Genomic DNA, 18,653 nt, shown 5'->3' with positions numbered 1-18,653 from the left:
ATTGTGTTATTACACACACATAACACAGGAATTACACAGGAATTGCCTAAACAGGGTTTAATGTGCTGGATAAACTGATAATAATACTGGATCATCCTGTATTGAAAAGTAAAATGCACTGTCTCTTATTGAATTAATACAGGGTGCTCAGTACAGCAAGGAGGCACAGACGAAGAGTTAGAGTGAGATTATATAAAAAGTCTTGCAAAACTAGAGCTAATTTTACATCATCTCAATGGGGGCAAAGAGTGGGATTTAAATGCTGCACAGGACACCTTGTCACCTCAGCCATGAGTGGGATTTGAACCCACAGCCTCTCAAGTGAACAGCTTTACCCACTAACCTATCCAGCCACGTGTTGGCCTTTAGCTCAACCATATTATTGTCTGACATTACATGTCTTGACTCCACATGAAGCCAAGATGCGGATTTGCAGGAATATTTGCCACTGTTATTTGCGTTACATGACCGCAGTGATCAAGTTGCCCTAAGCAGGTGTTTAGTTGGCTCATGCTTTAGGCCGGCTCTGTTACAAGCGTTGTATCATTCATTAGTTTGTTAGCTTAGCTCTGCCAATGGAAAAAATATCTTCACAGTTTATTTAAGGTTATTTATTCTACTGTCAACAAGCCACTGCTCTTTTGCAGAACGCATTTTACTCTGCCAGAGGGTATTAAATAAAAGTGACTATTATAACAGAGCTAATAAGCTGGCAGATAGCTTCCTCTGTTTTGAACTCTCTGTCCTCTTAAAGGTCTGCGCTGTCAAGATAGCTTGTAATCAGTCAGAGGTGTAAACTCACACAGAAATTGATTTCATTGAGATGAAGTGATTCCACTTTATTAGCAGGACCATCTCTATCTATCTATCTAGTGTGCAATACTGGTGCAACCTGGGGATTAGTTGTCGTCGTCATAGCCTTCAGCAATATGTTAGTTCTACACATAGTGGCTTTTGAAGGATTTCACATGGGCGGAGAATCATATCAGCAGTTTCAGCAGCAGAGAATCACATTATTACAAGAGCAGCACTAGAGATACAATAATTAGGCTTGTCTGATGAAGATATAAAGTGTGTGTGTGTGTGCTAGAATGTCATAATACAATGGTACAACAGGTTAAGACGGAGATCAACCAGGTCACATTAACAGCGTTGCTTTGTTGATGAGAGAGCATCACAGCGGCATTGATGTTGACCTCGACAGAGACGTAAACTCTTGATGAATTCCTCGGCTGAGCTCTCACCCTCTGATTCCCCTTGTAAACGGAATAATCCCTCCAGTCTTCCTCCTCTCCTTCGCCCTCACAGCCTTGTCACTTACTCACACAAGCCCACTCTCTGCTGAGCGACATAAGATCGATGTGGGTGCAGAAAAAATTGCCTCCCCACCTCTGATGGCCCTGATACGAGAAGCACGGAGGGGAGAGTGAAATGCCATTTCTGTCATAAAGCACTGAGCGCATTTTGATGTTTCCACCTGCTAATGCACATAGAGCATCTAGCTGACTTTCGCTCACCATATGCTGTGACTTTTTTTTGCTTTCTTTGTTGTCATTAAACAAAAAATCTAATGAGTCCATCGAGTGTGGATTCCCCAATCTGCTCACCCAATCAGCAGCTCTAATTACAGATACACAGCTGTTGGCTTAGTGAGGTAAATTTCACATAGGCTTACTTACACAAGTCTCTCATTAACATTTATACATACATTAGTTACAGTACATTTTTATCTGTCTCTGCAGTGATACTTCATGTGGGATCTTGCTCATTTTAAAGGGCGACACAGCTCAGTTTACGTCAGTTCTGTAACAACGAAACAACAGAGAGGATGCGATGAAGAGTAAACCTTCTTCTTTTTCATCATCATCACAAAGCATCAGAGAGTCACGGTGAAAACCCCTGCAAGTATTGGAAATGGCCTGCAGATGCATGTACAGAAGAGGTACGTTATCAGAGTTAAATGATTATAACCCAGATTCAATGAAGCTCATTGGATGGAGGAGCTCAAACATTCTTGAGATTCACAGTTTTCTATTGAACAGCACTGATGTAGCTACAGTCACAGAGTTACTATAGGTGGTTGTTTTTGTTTTTTTTCATCCATAAATATTTAATGCGTTACATCAAGTAAAATTTTCTCTAACACTGATGCTGTTTTTAGCTACAACTATTAGCTAGTATCAGTCATTCTGTTGGTCAGATGGTGTCAGAAATTACAAATAAAAACCTTTACATGTGCATAATGTACAACAGACCATGTGGGGAATAGTCCATGAGTCTGACAAGTTACTGCAAAACTTTTCCATCAACACAGCTGGTGACCAGATGTTCACCGCACCACCAAGGATCCTGGTTGTTAACGCCAAGTGAGTCAGTTTAGCGTTTTCTCGTCTAAGGTTATACATCCTGTATCCTGGTCCTTCTCAAAACACCAAGCTGGTTGCACAAACTTGTACCAGATTACTATTTTTAGCACGATGCTAAATGCTTCCTCTGTTCCTCGTAGTTCCTCTTCTCTTCATTTTCTGTCCATAAGGCCACAGAAATGAGCAAATTTAACGTAGCACATAAGATGAAAAAGGTCATGAGTTTTAGGTCAGATAAAAAATTAAAAGGATACACTACTATTGTCCCTATGTGCTACGGATACAGTATACACTTACTGATTCAAGTTCAACAGGATGATGTTGAAACTGATGAGAAGCCCCTTATCCCGTATGACATCATCATTTGTCAGTCAACTGGAGAACCAACAATCAGTCTTATCTAACAAAAAGCCTGATGTGGATGTTTATCTCGTCTCCATTTGCACTTGTCGCTCTGTCCTCGCTCTTGGAAAACGATGGATGGATGAAATCGTTCAGCGACACCTCGTTTGTTTCATCCCTCTGACGTCCTCCGAAGCCACTGAGGCCAGTTTGACCGGTAATCCCTCAAACGTGGATATAAAGCCTGAATCTTTCCCCGTTCTGTGAAGCGAAACTTTACAGTGACACGGCAGTACAGTACGATCTGTTTCGAAAGGTCACACGTCGTCGTCGTCGTCGTCATTCTGCCTCAGCCTCCTCTCGTGGCTCAGTCCTCTCTGGCTCCCTCTCTGAGGCAGCCGACCGACTGGATCCTGACAGAGAATGTACTGTTTCCAGATTTTCCAGAAAGCCGTGCGGAATTTTTTGATGCGGAAAGCGTACACTATGGGGTTGACGGCCGAGTTGCCGTGGGTGAGGATGATGGCGATGTAGATGAGGAACACTGGCTTCTCGCAGGCAGGACAGAAGAGTGTGATGCAGTTGAGGATGTGAAGAGGGAGCCAGCTGACGGCAAAGAGGAGAAGAACGATGGCGAGCGACTTCGCCAGCTTGAGCTCCTTCCCGAAGTAACGCCTCGGATCCGTGTGGCTCGCTGTCACCTGTAGAGGAATAGGAGAACATCGTCAGCGTATAAGTTTAGATGCTGTCTAATCCATTCACATTCAGTCTGTTTTAAGTGCCTGCAGGTCAAACAAAGCAACCAAGAGGAGGAAAAAACACTCACCTTCTTGTTGAGCTGTTTGTGGATCATGTAGAAGATCTCGGTGTAGATGGCCAACATGAGCAGGAGAGGCGGCAGCACCCAGCCGAAGAAGTTGAAATAGACCATGTAGTCCATGCTGATGACCGTCTCAAACTCGCAGGTCACCAGGAGGTCGTCGGTGATCAGGGAGCCGTTGTCATGCAGACGCTGCAGGTTATTCCAGCCGAACATAGGCGCAAGGCCCACGACGATGGACACGAGCCAACACAACAACACGGCCGTGCCGGCTCGCCGCGGGGTCACGACTCGCTTGTAGCTACGGAAAAGGGGAGAAGATGAAACACTGAGGAAAGAAATCTCTGTGGTCTCATAATGTGACCATGATACTGTGCTTTTTATGATGGAAATGGTTTAGTAATGCGAGTTATACCGGAATATCTTTCTAAGGTTTTGCTACCATTAGCCAACATAAACTACTTATTACAGACAAACTCAAAGGAAGGAAGATGTTTATTTTTTCTCAATTTCTTCTTTAAAGGACTTTTTCCTTGTTGCGATGATTTCTTTACAAAAATAAACGGTCAGAGATATTATGGACAGTACCACTGCAGTGCTCGACCGTTTATTTTTGTAAAGAAATCATCGCAACAAGGAACAAGTGTTCATTTCTGTGGCAGGGAGAGCTAGAGATAGTAATGTCTTTCCAGGACGTTCCAGAGTTCGGCTATCTGAGGTGAGCGACTACATGCAAAAACACAAAGTTTATACTGTTTATACTGTACACTATATGAGTTCAGTGGTGTCTCGTAAGGATTCAAGTCATGTACCATAGATATTTGATTGTTTTTTGAGTGTTTGTTGTGGTTGAAAGAATTGCCCCCAAGGGTTAGCGTTCCGTTGTCGCTATCCCGAGCGCTGTCTAGCCATGGTGTAACTCCGGTTTGCCTGCATCAATTTTAGTTGCCTTTTTTTGCTCCCCCCAACACTGGGTGACCATCAGGAAAACAATTTAGGGGTCAAAAATGGCTGGAATTCTCCTTTAAGGCTGCATTTTTCACGGTTGAGTAAATATCTGTTGAATCTCAATTACATTTCAGCCGGCGACGTCAGCTGTCCTGTCTCTCCCACACACACACACACACACAGTGGTCTGCTGTGGGACAGGTCCGTGAATTAGTCACTGTCGAAGGAGGAACTGTGGCAGACTGATGTTTTTGAAGTCAGCCTTGATTTCCAAACAGTGAGAGCTGACTCAAAGCTGACGACACTCTCACACTCGCTGCTTTGGATATGCACCCCACATTTCTCTCTCTCTCTCTCTTTCTCTTATCATGCCTGCTCTCCAGCCAACACAGAAACAGACACCACTGACATATGCACCAGAGCCAAACCTTCATATTTCTTTTTTTCTCCACCTCCTCCTCCATTGCTTTCTCTCAGTTGGCCTTGCTTCACATACATAAAGTTGTATAAAGGGCACACACACACTCAAGAGTTCAGCCAGAGTGAGGAAGACTGGACGAATGAAAGAAACATCATTGCAGTCGGTCTTCCCATTATGTGACGTCAGTTTTTATCTCAATTTGCGCACTCATAACCCTCCGTACAGCTGCCTGTAAAGCTTGTTTGTCTGCCTGAATGCAGATTAGCCGTCTGTTATTTCCTGGATTTGACTGTCGTCTATCTGGATTTCCCTGCGGGGGTTTTTGATCCTCGTCGCCTCACCTAAAAAATCCCACCCTCTTCACTTGGACTGTTTTTAAATCTTCGACAGACCACCACCCACCACCCTTATCGTGACCGCATGTGCTTCCAAACCACTTCTGCTATAAAAAGCCATCATCAGTGCTCGTAATAGTTTGCCCCTGCACAATCTCAGGGGAGGTTTAGGGAGGGGAACTCAATATCTGGCTCACACATTATCACTTTACCACAAGACTGCAAAAAAACGATTCACTGTTGTTTGAAATTTGAACTTGCTGGTGCTTGGTGCTAATAAATTCTCTGAGGTTTGTGGGTCTATAAAATGTGCCTCTTTTTTTGTTTTTCCTTTGTGGGGGAAGCACCAGTACAGTAACTCTTATTTCTGCTGCTAATGTCATTCCATTCTTCAGACCTTGAAGCAGAAAAATAAAGATATATTGCAGCTTTTCACAACATATATCCATACAGTTCCGTTTGTGAAAACCTCACTAATGCAGTGCAGGCTCACCACCGTCTGACAAACGAAGGCTGAGAATCCATTAAACCTGCAGCATTCACACAATACACATTGTATTTTAAATGGTTCCTTTCATTGCATCCTGCATTAATACTTTCTCAGTGACAGCGTGCAGTGTGTACATGTTTTGTGTGTGTGTGTGTGTGTGTGTGTGTGTGTGTGTGTGTGTGTGTGTGTGTGTTGGTGGCCAGTTTAAGAAATTATGCAATCTATCAACCAGCCACCATGAGGCTATTGACCAATCATGCATTCTCTGCCAGACTCTGCCAGGCTTATTGTCAAATGAGCCAACTCTAGTTTTGAGTTAAAATATGGTAATAAAGAATTTAAAAAAGCAGGTGACAAAAAAAACACAATTCTCTCCTGTGCTGCTGCCACACAACAAAAATACCAGTTCCCAACATGTCTCCAAACAAACCCACAGCAGGAGGGCTAAAGATCAAGATCAATACAACATTTATGACTTTGACGTGTTTATGTCCAGCTGGGAAAAAGCTTATGTCCCTACAGATGTGAAATTAACAGTTAAAAGGGTGCCAGATGGAGCCTCCTTTTGAAAATCTAAATCCTATCTATCTATCTATCTATCTATCTATCTATCTATCTATCTATCTATCTATCTATCTATCTATCTATCTATCTATCTATCTATCTATCTATATCATGTTTAGACTTCCCAAAATAACCTAACAACCTGAAGTGCATTTAACAATAAACTACAAGCAGTGTCAGATCATCAATGTTTGTATTAGGCTATTAAGGTAATTAATATGATAAGAGATATGATATCATTTGCTATTTGTGCGAAATGTATAGCTTACAATTAAGTGATTACATATTAATAATGGATGGATGAACGAATGAATGAAAAGCCTGAGTAAGATGCTTCCTGTGGATCAAAAAATCAGGCACGAACACATCACATGTCTTTGTCTTTATATCACAGACACGCTGTAATTTGCAGCAGATGTGTAACAGAGATGTTAAAGCAGATTAATGCAGCTGTGCACTGAGGTTACTGTAATCTTATTTAAATGAACAGACAGTCTGCTTTTAACCCCCCACACATGTACATTTAAAACAAAAACAAAAAAACCCACAGACAGTGTGGAGGAGCGTTTTTTTTTTTTTTGTTGAGTGCCCTTGGTCCGACCAGACACAAAGGCTTTTTTTTTTTTTACTGTAAACGAGACAAGATATTGAAAACTAGAGGAATTCACCTTTGGGCCTACCTCATGGGTATTTTGACTCTCAGATAGCGGTCGATGGCGATGGCCAGCAACGCCAGGATTGAACTTTGAGTGAGGACGAGCACAGTGCAGGCGACCAGCAGGCAACTGTAGAAGTGCGTCTGGAGTCCGATGCTGATGGTGATGGCGAGCGGGATGACAAGAGCCCCGACCGCAATGTCAGCCAAGGCCAGCGAGACGATGAAACAAAACGTGGTGTCCCTCAAAGACCGGTTGATACGCACAGCCCAGACCACCATCACGTTGCCGATGACCGAGGACACGGCGATCACCACCTCCATCCCGATGTACAGGGCTTTGGAGGCAGGCAGACCCGAAGTCATGATCACGGATGAGGCTGGATGAGCGTGCGCGCAGCAGCAGCAGCAGCAGCGGAGGAGAAACAGCCACAGAAACACACAGAAGAAGGAGTTCCCTGTTGTTGGAGTTTGTGGGTGCCGAGTCCGACTGAAACCCCCCGCCCGAGGAGGAGGCTTCGCATGTTTTAAGTCCCACGGAGGTAGTAGAGATAGTGTGAGTCCGTGGGTGTGCTGTTGTTGTTGTTGTTGTTGTTGCTCTGAAGAAGTATTTCAGGAGGACATGGAGCTGCATGCATGCGCGCCTGACGCAGAACTTGGTCTCCGTAAAAAACAAAAAAACGCGACGAGGCGGTGATTCCGAGAATGAAGTGGTCCCTGGAGCCCTGTTGGCAGGACGGACCAGGGACTGACTGACTGACTGACTGACTGACCGACCGGGGAGACTGGATGAGTCACAAATAGCTCCCCCCCAAATCACGGATTAGCAGCGCTGCCCTCCTCTCCTTCAACATGAGGCATGTGGCAAACACACAAATAGTCCCAAACAGTGACTGTGGAGCAGAAATTAGTCATTTTTGCGTAATTGCGCCATCGGTTTCACTCACTCTCTCCCTCTCTCTCCGGTTTAATCCCTCTGTGTGGACTGAGCTGGCTCAACACACAGCAATATTTATTTCTCTGCAGGTATTTGTTGCTTTCGACCAAGCAGGGGAGTTCAGATCATTATTAATATTGATAATAGGCTTCCTGCAAAGTCATGTGTGAGTGAAACCTCGCCCTCAATGGGAGTAGAGATAGTGAGTCATGAACATCAAACATTAAGGTGCATCTTATCACTTTCATTCCTTACACTTACTTTGATGTGATAAAAAAAAAAAATACTGTAGAGCAGCACCAAGCTGCCAAGAATGTGATTATAAAGAGGGATTAGATCTGATGGTTTCTGCTCAGTGTGGCTGCAGTTTCAGGCTGAGGTGAGGAATGTGTGGTGTGGAAGGTATAAGCTCGAGAAGCTTTTGGCACAGTGGAAGAACCAAGTTGGATGAAGACAAATGGTCACAGGCTTTGTGTTGGAGGGAGGCAATAAAACCGAACTGGACAATGTCTGCTTGGTATCAGTGCAAAACAGCAGGACTCGATGCTCACAAACAAACCTATATAGATGCAAATGAGATTCAAAAACAAGCTGAGTGAGTGCATATGTTTGCACACACACATACACGTCAGATTTCGATTTCGATTTGGACAAAGTCTCCGTCAAACTCTGAACAACCTGTTAACAGTCAGAAAGTGATCAATCTATCATCTCTCCCTCTCCTTGACTACAGTGAAGGTGCTTCCCCCTGACAGTGATTTACGTCCGACCTGGACCCACAATCATTTCGTCTGCAGCTCCTCTGTGACTTTCATCAGCAGCAGCAGCATCGCCTCATCCACTCCCTGATCAGAGCTGTTCAAAACCAGGGACACCGACCGCTCTGAAACCAATTTACTTTCACATCCTGTCCTGCAGTGAGTAAATTCAACAATTCACCGCAGAGCTGGAAAGAATCCCACAGTGATAAGAAGCGAGAGCGAAAGCAATCCCTTGTCTTTATGATGTAAGCACGTGCAATTTGGTTAAATCTGTACTCACATTTTATTAATTAAAACAGCAGAAACTTGACAAATGCCTCCCAGATGTCTCATTTTGAGTCAACATCATGATAATAAGCCCCTTCCTTTTCTTGTCTAGCCATCTATTTTGTGTCAGCTGAAGCTCAGTACTGTCAAATAACAATACAGTAAAAGTGGCATGTAATAACCAAAAAAAGAGAGAAAGTGTTACAGCTCTAATAGCTTATGTTTTGTGTTATTACTTATTATAACATAAAACCACACACAACATTAAAATGAGCATTTTCACAGCTTGGAACAACCTGAAGATTTTTGGAGCAACGCCTTGTGACCAAGTGACCATATTGTACAAGGTTGATATAAAATAATACACCATGATTAAACATTGATACCGATTACAACTCTGTTGTCAATCATTGTCACTGAATCACCTGGGATGAGTTCAGAGGTTAATTTGTGCGTGCACGATAACTTTGACATAATGGACCACAGCACGTCATACAGGAGGCGGTCGGTTGATTATTCTGCTGTTCTTTCAGTTTGTACAACAAGTCCAGTTGCTTTCGATTTAACCTCCTTTGAGATTGCACGAACATTTCCTCCCATTTTAAAAACTGTGATCACAATCAGGCTTGAGCAACATTTAGAAGTAGAACTGAATTACTGCCGAAGATTAAAGTGAATCCTCATAAAACAGGACTCTGGCTCTGTGTCTCAGCTTCTGGATGCTCTGCATCAGTTTGATGAGTGTTTACAGCGTGTATCTCATCAAACATCTTACATGAATAAAAATATCAAAATGATGATATACAAACCTTGAATATTTCCATGTTTGGCTTTGTGTGTGCACAAAAGGAAACATTTTTTATGAGTAATTTGATTATTTGAGAGTCCTTTGACCCTCTGCACCTCGTCACAGCAAAAAAATACTGTGACCACTTCCAGATAAGTCTCTGATGAACAACTCCCTAATCTATGACACACACAGAGACACATGCTCTTTTTAACATCCCAGTCACCAGAGAAACAGCTGTATTTATTTAGTTACGTTTAGTTAAGTTTTTTTCTGTTTGTTTTTCATTTCCGGCTGCACTTGTGCATGTGTACAAGAGCATTACATGGTCACTGTGTCTTCTTTCATTTACAGAAACTATGAGCGACAGCCGTCCCAGGAGAACCTGACAGTTATCTGGAAGCTGTTGTCAATTAAGACACACAGAGGACTGAGCACGATGCATCTGGAAATGGGGAAGTGACTAAGACCACCACTGTCTTTCACACTGTATCAGACTATCAATGCGAACAATGACATGAACACTAAGATTAATATTTATCACCTTTCTTGGATCCATGAGTGACATAACACTCTTTTCCAGTGCTTGATTCACAGGTATGTCATTGCATTAAAAGCTAATATGATCTCAATACAAGTACAGAGGCAGAGAAGGTCCATAAATATAGAAACCGGTGATGTATGCCTATGACTTCACTGTGTTGTATCCTTATTTAACTGCATACATTTATAACCGTAATACAGCATTGTGAGTCAATAACAGGAAATTCACACGGTGCAATCAAACAGCTGTTTGTCTATATAATAAATAAAAACCCGACAGTTTAAATTTGACAGTGTGCAATGAGCAAACAGATCATAAATAAAAACCGAACCCACAGAAATTCAAAATATTAATAGTGAATAAACGCTCTGATTAAATCCCGGTGGAGACCTTCGATCCTGATCTGGTCTCATCAATGTTTTTAAGCAACCATCCATTATTGATGCACCTGTTTATACAGAGCGTTGACCTGACTTGACTTGAAATGGCCGATAATCTTATTTCCAGCAAAGCCAGCGAGCTAGTTCAGGCAGCCAACTCGAGCTGCGCTGCGTCACTCATATAACATATCTCACGCAATCATACACACACCCTTTCAATTTGGCTGTGTATTTAAGATGGATGACTTACACAACCTCCTCTTTGCCTGTCTATCATATTACACAGCTCTACCCTATTTCTGCCCCAGCATCCACCTGCAGGCTCTGGGTTAAAGGGATAGTTCAACATTTTGGCAAATTGGCCCATTGCCATAATCCCTGTAGTCATAGCAGTAGGTTCGTTACCTTTAATTGTTGGTGCAAGCTGCTCAGAGCTACGCTACGGAGGCTCATGGGATTTCTTGGCTTCCCTCATCAAACTCATCAAATAACAACTCCAAAACGCTCTTGTGGACAAGTTGTGACCTGCACATTCACCACGCTATGAGATAAAAACACAACGTTACGAGACAGAGTTGTTTTCAAGGTAAATTCATGCAAAACCCACTGATGCGCACTCTTGTCGGGGGCAGTTTTCCAGATCACAACTTGTCCACGAGAGCGTTTTGGAGCTGTTGGATTGTGTATTTGATGAGTTTAATGAGGGAAACCAAGAAATCCCATTAGCCTCCGTAGCGTAGCTCTGAGCAGCTGGCGGCTCTGCTCCCCAGTTCTAAAAATAGATTGCACCGACAATTAAAGGTAATGAACCTACTGCTATGACTATAGGGATTAAGGCAATGGGTTAATTTGCCAAAATGTTGAACTATCCCTTTAAGATAATAGAAAGAAAACCACAAAATGTGGCAACATACCGCACACTAAGACTGCGGTATGTTGCCACATTCTGTGGTTTTCTTTCTATTGATTTAACTTTTGTGCCACAGCACCTTGGCTGTTCACTGTGCACGGGTATTTTTATTTATTTTTTTTATCCCTTTAAGATATCATCACCCTCATATACTTTAATGAAATCCTATTCTCCGGGAGTGATGAAGTTGGAGCCTTGGCGCAAAACTCAAATGCATAAAGAATCAGCAATATTATATTATATTATATTGTTGTATATACTTTTGTACATCACATTTATTTTATTTGCTATTTCTATTTTATTATGTATAGTTTGTTCTTTATATTTTACTATTTTATTATGTATAACTTGTTCTTTATATTCTTATTCTTTATATTCTTATATATGTTGTTATCGTCACTGTGTGTCTGTGTAATGCTGCTGCTGCACTGTAATTTCCCAGCTTGGGATCAATAAAGTATATCTATCTATCTATCTATCTATCTATCTATCTATCTATCTATCTATCTATCTATCTATCTATCTATCTATCTATCTATCTATCTATCTATCTATCTATCTATCTATCTATCTATCTATCTATCTATCTATCTATCTATCTATCTATCTATCAATAAACATTTGAATCGTGAGTTGTCTGACTGAACTGTTTTATTTTCCATCTATGGGTAAATCTACAGTATCAGCATCAGAAACAACACTCTGATTCCTGTGTTTCCAAGAAACAAACCTCCAGAGTGTTTCCCAGCGTGCAGTGAGGTCCATTGTTCTGGATCTGTGTGGTGGCTGTTGAAGCATGATAATTTAGGGGAGAGAACGTGCAGCTCCTCATCAACCCTCTCCAGCACTAAATGGAGGCAATTGTTCAGACACTTCACTGCTGGGATGAGCCTCCTGTCACAAGCACTTCATTTGGGTGACCTACAGGACGCGGCGCAGTGCGAGCTGACGCTGAAATGTGCAGGATGTGCAGTTCTGAAGTCACTGTTTGTGCTGTTTGGCCAGTGTCAACATATTCTGGAGCCAATAATCCTGAGATCCACTGAAACATGAGTTAAGTTGTGCAGGTGAATCCAAAGGCAAACATCTGAAGTGTTTCAGCCTTAAAGACGTGAACACCCTAAAAGATCATGGATTTGCTTTATCACATATTTGATTAACTGCACCGACATGCAGCCTGTGTGCAAAAAAAACTGCTATTGAGAACGGTTTCAGACTGATGCATGACTCATTCCTGTACCAGTCAGAGATTGCACTCTGTGCCTGTTGGTGCTACTCCTGATAGCTGCTGCTGGCAAACTTTGGAGACTTGCTGCTGTAGCTGTAGTCTTAAAGGGAAAGTTCAACATTTTGGCAAATTGGCCCATTGCCATAATCCCTTTAGTTTTAGGAGTAGGTTCGTTACCTTTAATTGTCGGTGCAAGCTATTTTTAGAACGGCGGAGCAGAGCCGTGAGCTGCTCAGAGCTACGCTACGGAGGCTCATGGGATTTATTGGTTTCCCTCATCAAACTCATCAAATACACAATCCAACAACTCCAAAACGCTCTGGTGGACAAGTTGTGACCTGCACATTCACCACGCTATGAGATAATAACAGTACGTTACCAGACAGAATTGTTTTTGAGGTAAATTCATGCAAAACAGCTGATGCGCCTTCCTGTCAGGGGCAGTTTTTCAACAAGCAGTCTCTGCATTTACCTCTAAAACAACTCTGTCTCATATCGTTCTGTTATTATCTCATAGCATGGTGAATGTGCAGGTCACAACTTGTCCACAAGAGCGTTTTGAAGTTGTTGGATTGTGTATTTGATGAGTTTGATGAGGGAAACCAAGAAATCCCATTAGCCTCCGTAGTGTAGCTCTGAGCAGCTCTGTTCTATACCTTTAATACCTGTTTTAGCCAAATCCCATCGCCCCAACCTACCCCTACAGCATACATGAAGTGGTACAGCTTTACTGTCAAAGCACTCAGGATTTCAATGCATAGTGTGGTCTGCTGTGTGCATTACAACTAAATGGTAAATGGACTTGCATTTGCATAATGCTTTTTTAGTCGCTAGGACCACTCAAAGTTAGATTCCCCCATTCAACTTGTATACAATATATTGCACTTGGCAGCTATGTGTTCACACAGACTCACGCACCGAAAATCTAGTACACTTCGAAATTTGGACTGGAGGAGCCAGGAATCAAACCACAATGTTTTGGTTAATGGACAACATCTACCTCCACCACTACTAAATACAAGGTACCAGGTAGTGTTGTCTGTTTAAATCATTTGTAATGTGAGAGCTGAAACCTGATTCCTCTTTAAAGTAGGCTAAATGTGAAATTATATTGTCATGGCCTGCCATGACAATATAAGTACTGTACTGTATGCAAGATTGTGTGAAAAGTTTAAGTCAACCAATAATCAATTTAATAGTATTAACAAAGGAAGATTGGTTGATTCTAACTATCATCTATAATATGTTTTTATTTTATCTTCTGAACCCACATCAGCAACAGTTCAGAGTCTCACACAAAGTGCTTTGTTGATACCGAACTGGAGTCAGTGAGGAAAATTAAAATATTGACCTTTTCGTCCACGGACAAATTCTACAGTGCAATTTATCTGGACAGTGTTAACGAGTTAACGAGCACCTTCTGCTTTTCTGGCATCACCGTTAGGTTCCTTTCGATTTCAACAGTTTTCAACTCAGCACAGACTCAGCTGAGTCATTCACGGAAACCACAGACGTCCTCACATAGACACGAGTGTGAGACCGTCGAGACTTGACTGTTGTTTTATGATAGATTTCTGTCAACAGCTGATCTCGTCTGTGGGATGTTGAAGATGCTGGTTCCTTATTACTAAACTTGAAACTACACGTTCACAGAAATATTTCACAACTTTCTTTTATCATGTACAGTAAACTGAAGTGATACTTTACTGTGACTCACTGCTCATCACGCAGCCGTCAAACTGATTGTCAAGTCCCATCTTTAAAAAGGTGCTTTTATAAAACGGTGCGCTGCTTTTTAAAAAATTGAGTGGAAGAGTAAATGTATGCGTCTTTGTGTATGTTTGCATGCTTATGCACTTCACCTCTGTGTTGGCTGTATGCATATGCACTTTTTCTCCATTTATGTGCCTCCTGATTATGTTTTTTGGAAAGCACTTTGTGCATTTGCTTGGAAAGTGCTCTATAAATAAAATTATTATCAAACTATTAATGCCTTTTGAGTTTGCATATGTATTCACTGGAATGGGAAAGTGGTCTCCTGATGCCTCCAGCTTCCTTTTGTTGTATAATCCCAAAAATGTTTTGTACGTTTCATTGTTTAGTTCATAAGTGTCACTATATGTTAACATTTACCTGCATAAAACGTATCTAGTGAAATCACCAGTGTCTCTTTATGAGGTATATATTACTATGAGAAACTGTGTGTGCCTCCTCCTGAGACTGTCACTGTTTCCAAACAGCAAGTTAATGTGAATTTGAAATGACACGCTCAAATGCAGTTGGACTTAACACGAGTCAGTCAGATCTGATGAGGCCTCTTGGTGAAACATGCTACTGTTTTGCCTACAGCATGATTTTGACTTTTTATTCTGGCTTGGTTTTAAATCAAGTACTTGTCCTTTGTATTTTCAAGTCTAAAAATATGTTATAGAATACAATATATTCAACTTATTTTGTGGCATTTCCCATTTCTGTTTGTGCCCTGTGAGTTGAATCCCCTGTTCCCTCTCCATCCTTTTAAAAACATCCTAATGCTGCTGTGTCTGTGTTTGAGTTGATATTCGAGCTGTGCTGCAGCAGTGGGGGTGTTTGGTGCCATTTGGTTTGTTGCGCACCTGCATGCAGATACGTATTACGCAACATGTAAGGGCAGTTGTTTACAATGTGAGAGTGTGAGAGGATGTGCATGTGCTGAGACAGAGTAGGACAAATGCCGGTCCTTCGACATTCAGCCTTAAGTTTAATTATTTTCTTTTACCCACCTGTTGCTCATATGCAGCACGGTGTCGTAGGATCACAGAATTTTCAACCTGACTAGTTTCTTTATTTTAGCATTTTATTTTATCACAATAACAGATGTTACCTAGTTTATTTTAAAGGGATAGTTCAACATTTTGTCAAATTGGCCCATTGCCATAGTCATAGCAGTAGGTTTGTTACCTTTAATTGTTGGTGCAAGCTATTTTAGAACCGCTGAGCAGAGCGGCGAGCTGCTCAGAGCTACGCTACGGAGGCTAATGAGATTTCTTGGTGTCCCTCATCAAACTCATCAAATACATAATCTAAAAACTCCAAAACGCTCTGGTGGACAAGTTGTGACCTGCACATTCACCACGCTATGAGATAATAAAGGAACGTTAGAGATGGAGTTGTTTTAGAGGTAAATTCATGCAAAACCGCTGATGCGCGTTCCCGTCTGGGGCAGTTTTTCAGCAAGCAGTCTCTGCATTTACCTCGAAAACAACTCCATCTCGTAACGTTCTGTTATTATCTCATAGTGTGGTGAATGTGCAGGTCACAACTTGTCCACCAGAGTGTTTTGGAGTTGTTGGATTGTGTATTTGATGAGTTTGATGAGGGAAACCAAGAAATCCCTTTAGCCTCCGTAGCGTAGCTCTGAGCAGCTTGCGGCTCTGCTCCGCCGTTCTAAAAATAGCTTGCACCGACAATTAAAGGTAATGAACCTACTGCTATGACTATAGAGATTATGGCAATGGGCCAGTTTGCCAAAATGTTGAACTATCCCTTTAACAATTTCACCCTTTTTAAACCATATTTTCTGCAATTACTGTAAAAACTACGTTCCTGTCTAATTCACTTCATGTCTAAGTCTGTGTTGACCATAGGAGCTGAGCTTGTGGTCTGGTTAAACTGGATCTGATCCTCCAGTCAGGCAGGTCACACTGGGGTTTTTATGTTTCCACCAAATTAATTGACACACGGTTGAAACCAAATATCAAGGGTAAACAAACACCTTTTGACGGCAGATCAGGTTGTATTTGATCGAGAACAGGTGAACCACAGTGATGTTTTCCAGTCGACCTCAAGAAACAGTTCTTTCAGTAGGCTAATTAACTTCTTTTTAACGTCACTTACAACAAACAAACCAAAGGGAAAAACATCTTATTTTACTGGAAGGACTGAAATAACCACAGAACTGTTTTAACGTCTGTATGTATCATTTGATTTGTACTTGTTAATTCTCCAAGGAAATAGATGACATACATCAAATTATATTTTTGACCAAGACTGAAACTTGGTTTATTCCAGAGGGACACATTTCAGTCTCTTGTGTCAGTGTTGACATTTTGTACAGAGTTGTGTTCCTAATCGTTCCCCTGTTATCTGGAATTCTGTTGAAAAAGACTTTGTATTGGCTAAAACAGTGTGAGAAAATACCAATTCTGCTTTCCACATAAATAAACACAGTATGTTCTCACAGTATGTAAAATAGAGGCAGTGTAACGTTAACATTATGTCCTGTGAGAGAGTGAATCAGCGCATTCATGACAAATGATATTTACTGTTCTCATCTTAACACGTCCAAGGTCCGTTTCCATGTAGCAGCTAATAGACTCCTGTGCAGACGGACGTCAGGGGAACATAAATCAACGTCTGATCATGTTTGAGGAAACTGTGACCGGGGACACAAATGGAGACGGTAAATGCTCATTTTTCTCTTTTGAGGGGGAAAACAGTCAGGACAGGTGTGGCCAAATAAGACATAGGCTACACAACATGAAAAATAGCCATTTGTCCTCATTTTACCCTCAGTTGAGACATTAAGTAAAAATCATTTACGGTAAGAAACACTGCATATTTGTCAAGTGCCAGTGTTGCAGGTGCCCACAGCACAGTGCAATATTAAAGGAAAGGAGGAGAAAGAGAAAGAGGAGGAGGAGGAGGAGGAGGAGGAGAGCTCACAGTGGCATCAACTGGTTTAAAGTGAAGAGAGGAAGAAGATTGAAAATGTCAGTGAAGTGGTGAAGGGCTCAGTGTCTGTAGAGGTTTGTTTGTGCGGTTGATTGTTTGTGAACCATCTGTTGCAGCCATGGTGCATCAAACAGTGGCATGTTGTTAGCAGAGGAGCTGGTGATGCATGAATATTTGAGAAAGCAAAGAGAGGTTTGATAATCCTGAGAGGAGCAAGTGAAAGAAGAGCTGCAGAGGACTTATTATAAAAGCACAAGGAAACTGAATGTGCTGAATTTTATATTTAGTGGCTTTAAAAGAGGTCAGCCCGTACTCATCAAATACACAATCCAACAACTCCAAAACGCTGTCCTGGACAGGTTGTGACCTGCACATTCACCACGCTATGAGATAAGAACAGAACGTTATGAGACAAAGTTGTTTTCGAGGTTAATTGATGCGAAACCGCTGATGCCCGTCGGAGGCAGTTTTTCGGCAAGCAGTCTCTGCATTTACCTCTAAAACTCTGTCTTGTAATGTTTCGTTATTATCTCATAGCGTGGTGAATGTGCAGGTCACAACTTGTCCACCAGAGCGTTTTGGAGTTGTTGGATTGTGTATTTGATGAGTTTGATGAGGGAAACCAAGAAATCCCATCAGCCTCCGTAGTGTAGCTCTGAGCAGCTCGCGGCTCTGCTCCGCCGTTCTAAAAACAGCTTGCACCGACAATTAAGGGTAACGAACCTACTCCTAAAACTATAGGGATCATGGCAATGGGCCAATTTGCCAAAATGTTGAACTATCCCTTTAAAATTTCACTATTTCTCTGTTCAGTTTGTGAGATATCAGACAGAATCAGAGTCTCCACTGAAGACACATCCCAGGACGCACCAACACCAGTATGACTATATTTTGCAACACAATACACAATACTAAATCTGTACTCATTACTTGGAACATTTCTAGGTGCTGCTACTAATCAGGAAGAGGAAAATCTCTTACTCTCTTACGAGAAATGTGACGCCTTTAACACAATCCCTGGATTCTTGGCCTCAGCATCTAATACAGTTGAATCTTATCAGACTTTCCCAGAAATCCAACAGTGCAATGCGTCAATACAATCCTGATCATATACTTTAATTCTTTTTGATCCATGTGGAATCAATTCTGCATGTATTAAGTAAATATTTTTCACCCAAGTGATCC

At 41.8% G+C, this 18,653-nt stretch overlaps 1 protein-coding gene across 1 annotated transcript; it reads right to left on the bottom strand.

The window, feature by feature from the left end:
• Nucleotides 1-464: 464 nt before the first annotated feature.
• On the bottom strand, nucleotides 465-7,836 carry LOC146986977 (adenosine receptor A1-like). The gene is made up of 3 exons (XM_085775883.1): nucleotides 6,967-7,836; nucleotides 3,535-3,829; nucleotides 465-3,409 (listed from the first exon to the last, which is right to left on the bottom strand). The coding sequence occupies exons 1-3, from the start codon at nucleotides 7,305-7,307 to the stop codon at nucleotides 3,026-3,028; spliced, it is 1,020 nt and encodes a 339-aa protein (XP_085632009.1). The 5' UTR covers nucleotides 7,308-7,836; the 3' UTR covers nucleotides 465-3,025.
• Between the last annotated feature and the right edge of the window lie 10,817 nt (nucleotides 7,837-18,653).

Source organism: Trachurus japonicus, chromosome 5 (genome assembly GCF_045865225.1).
Source record: "Trachurus japonicus isolate A0001 chromosome 5, Traja_1.0".
Lineage (NCBI taxonomy): Eukaryota > Metazoa > Chordata > Actinopteri > Carangiformes > Carangidae > Trachurus > Trachurus japonicus.
Note: the sequence above shows the minus strand (reverse complement) of the source record. Positions and strands in the feature narration are given on the sequence as shown.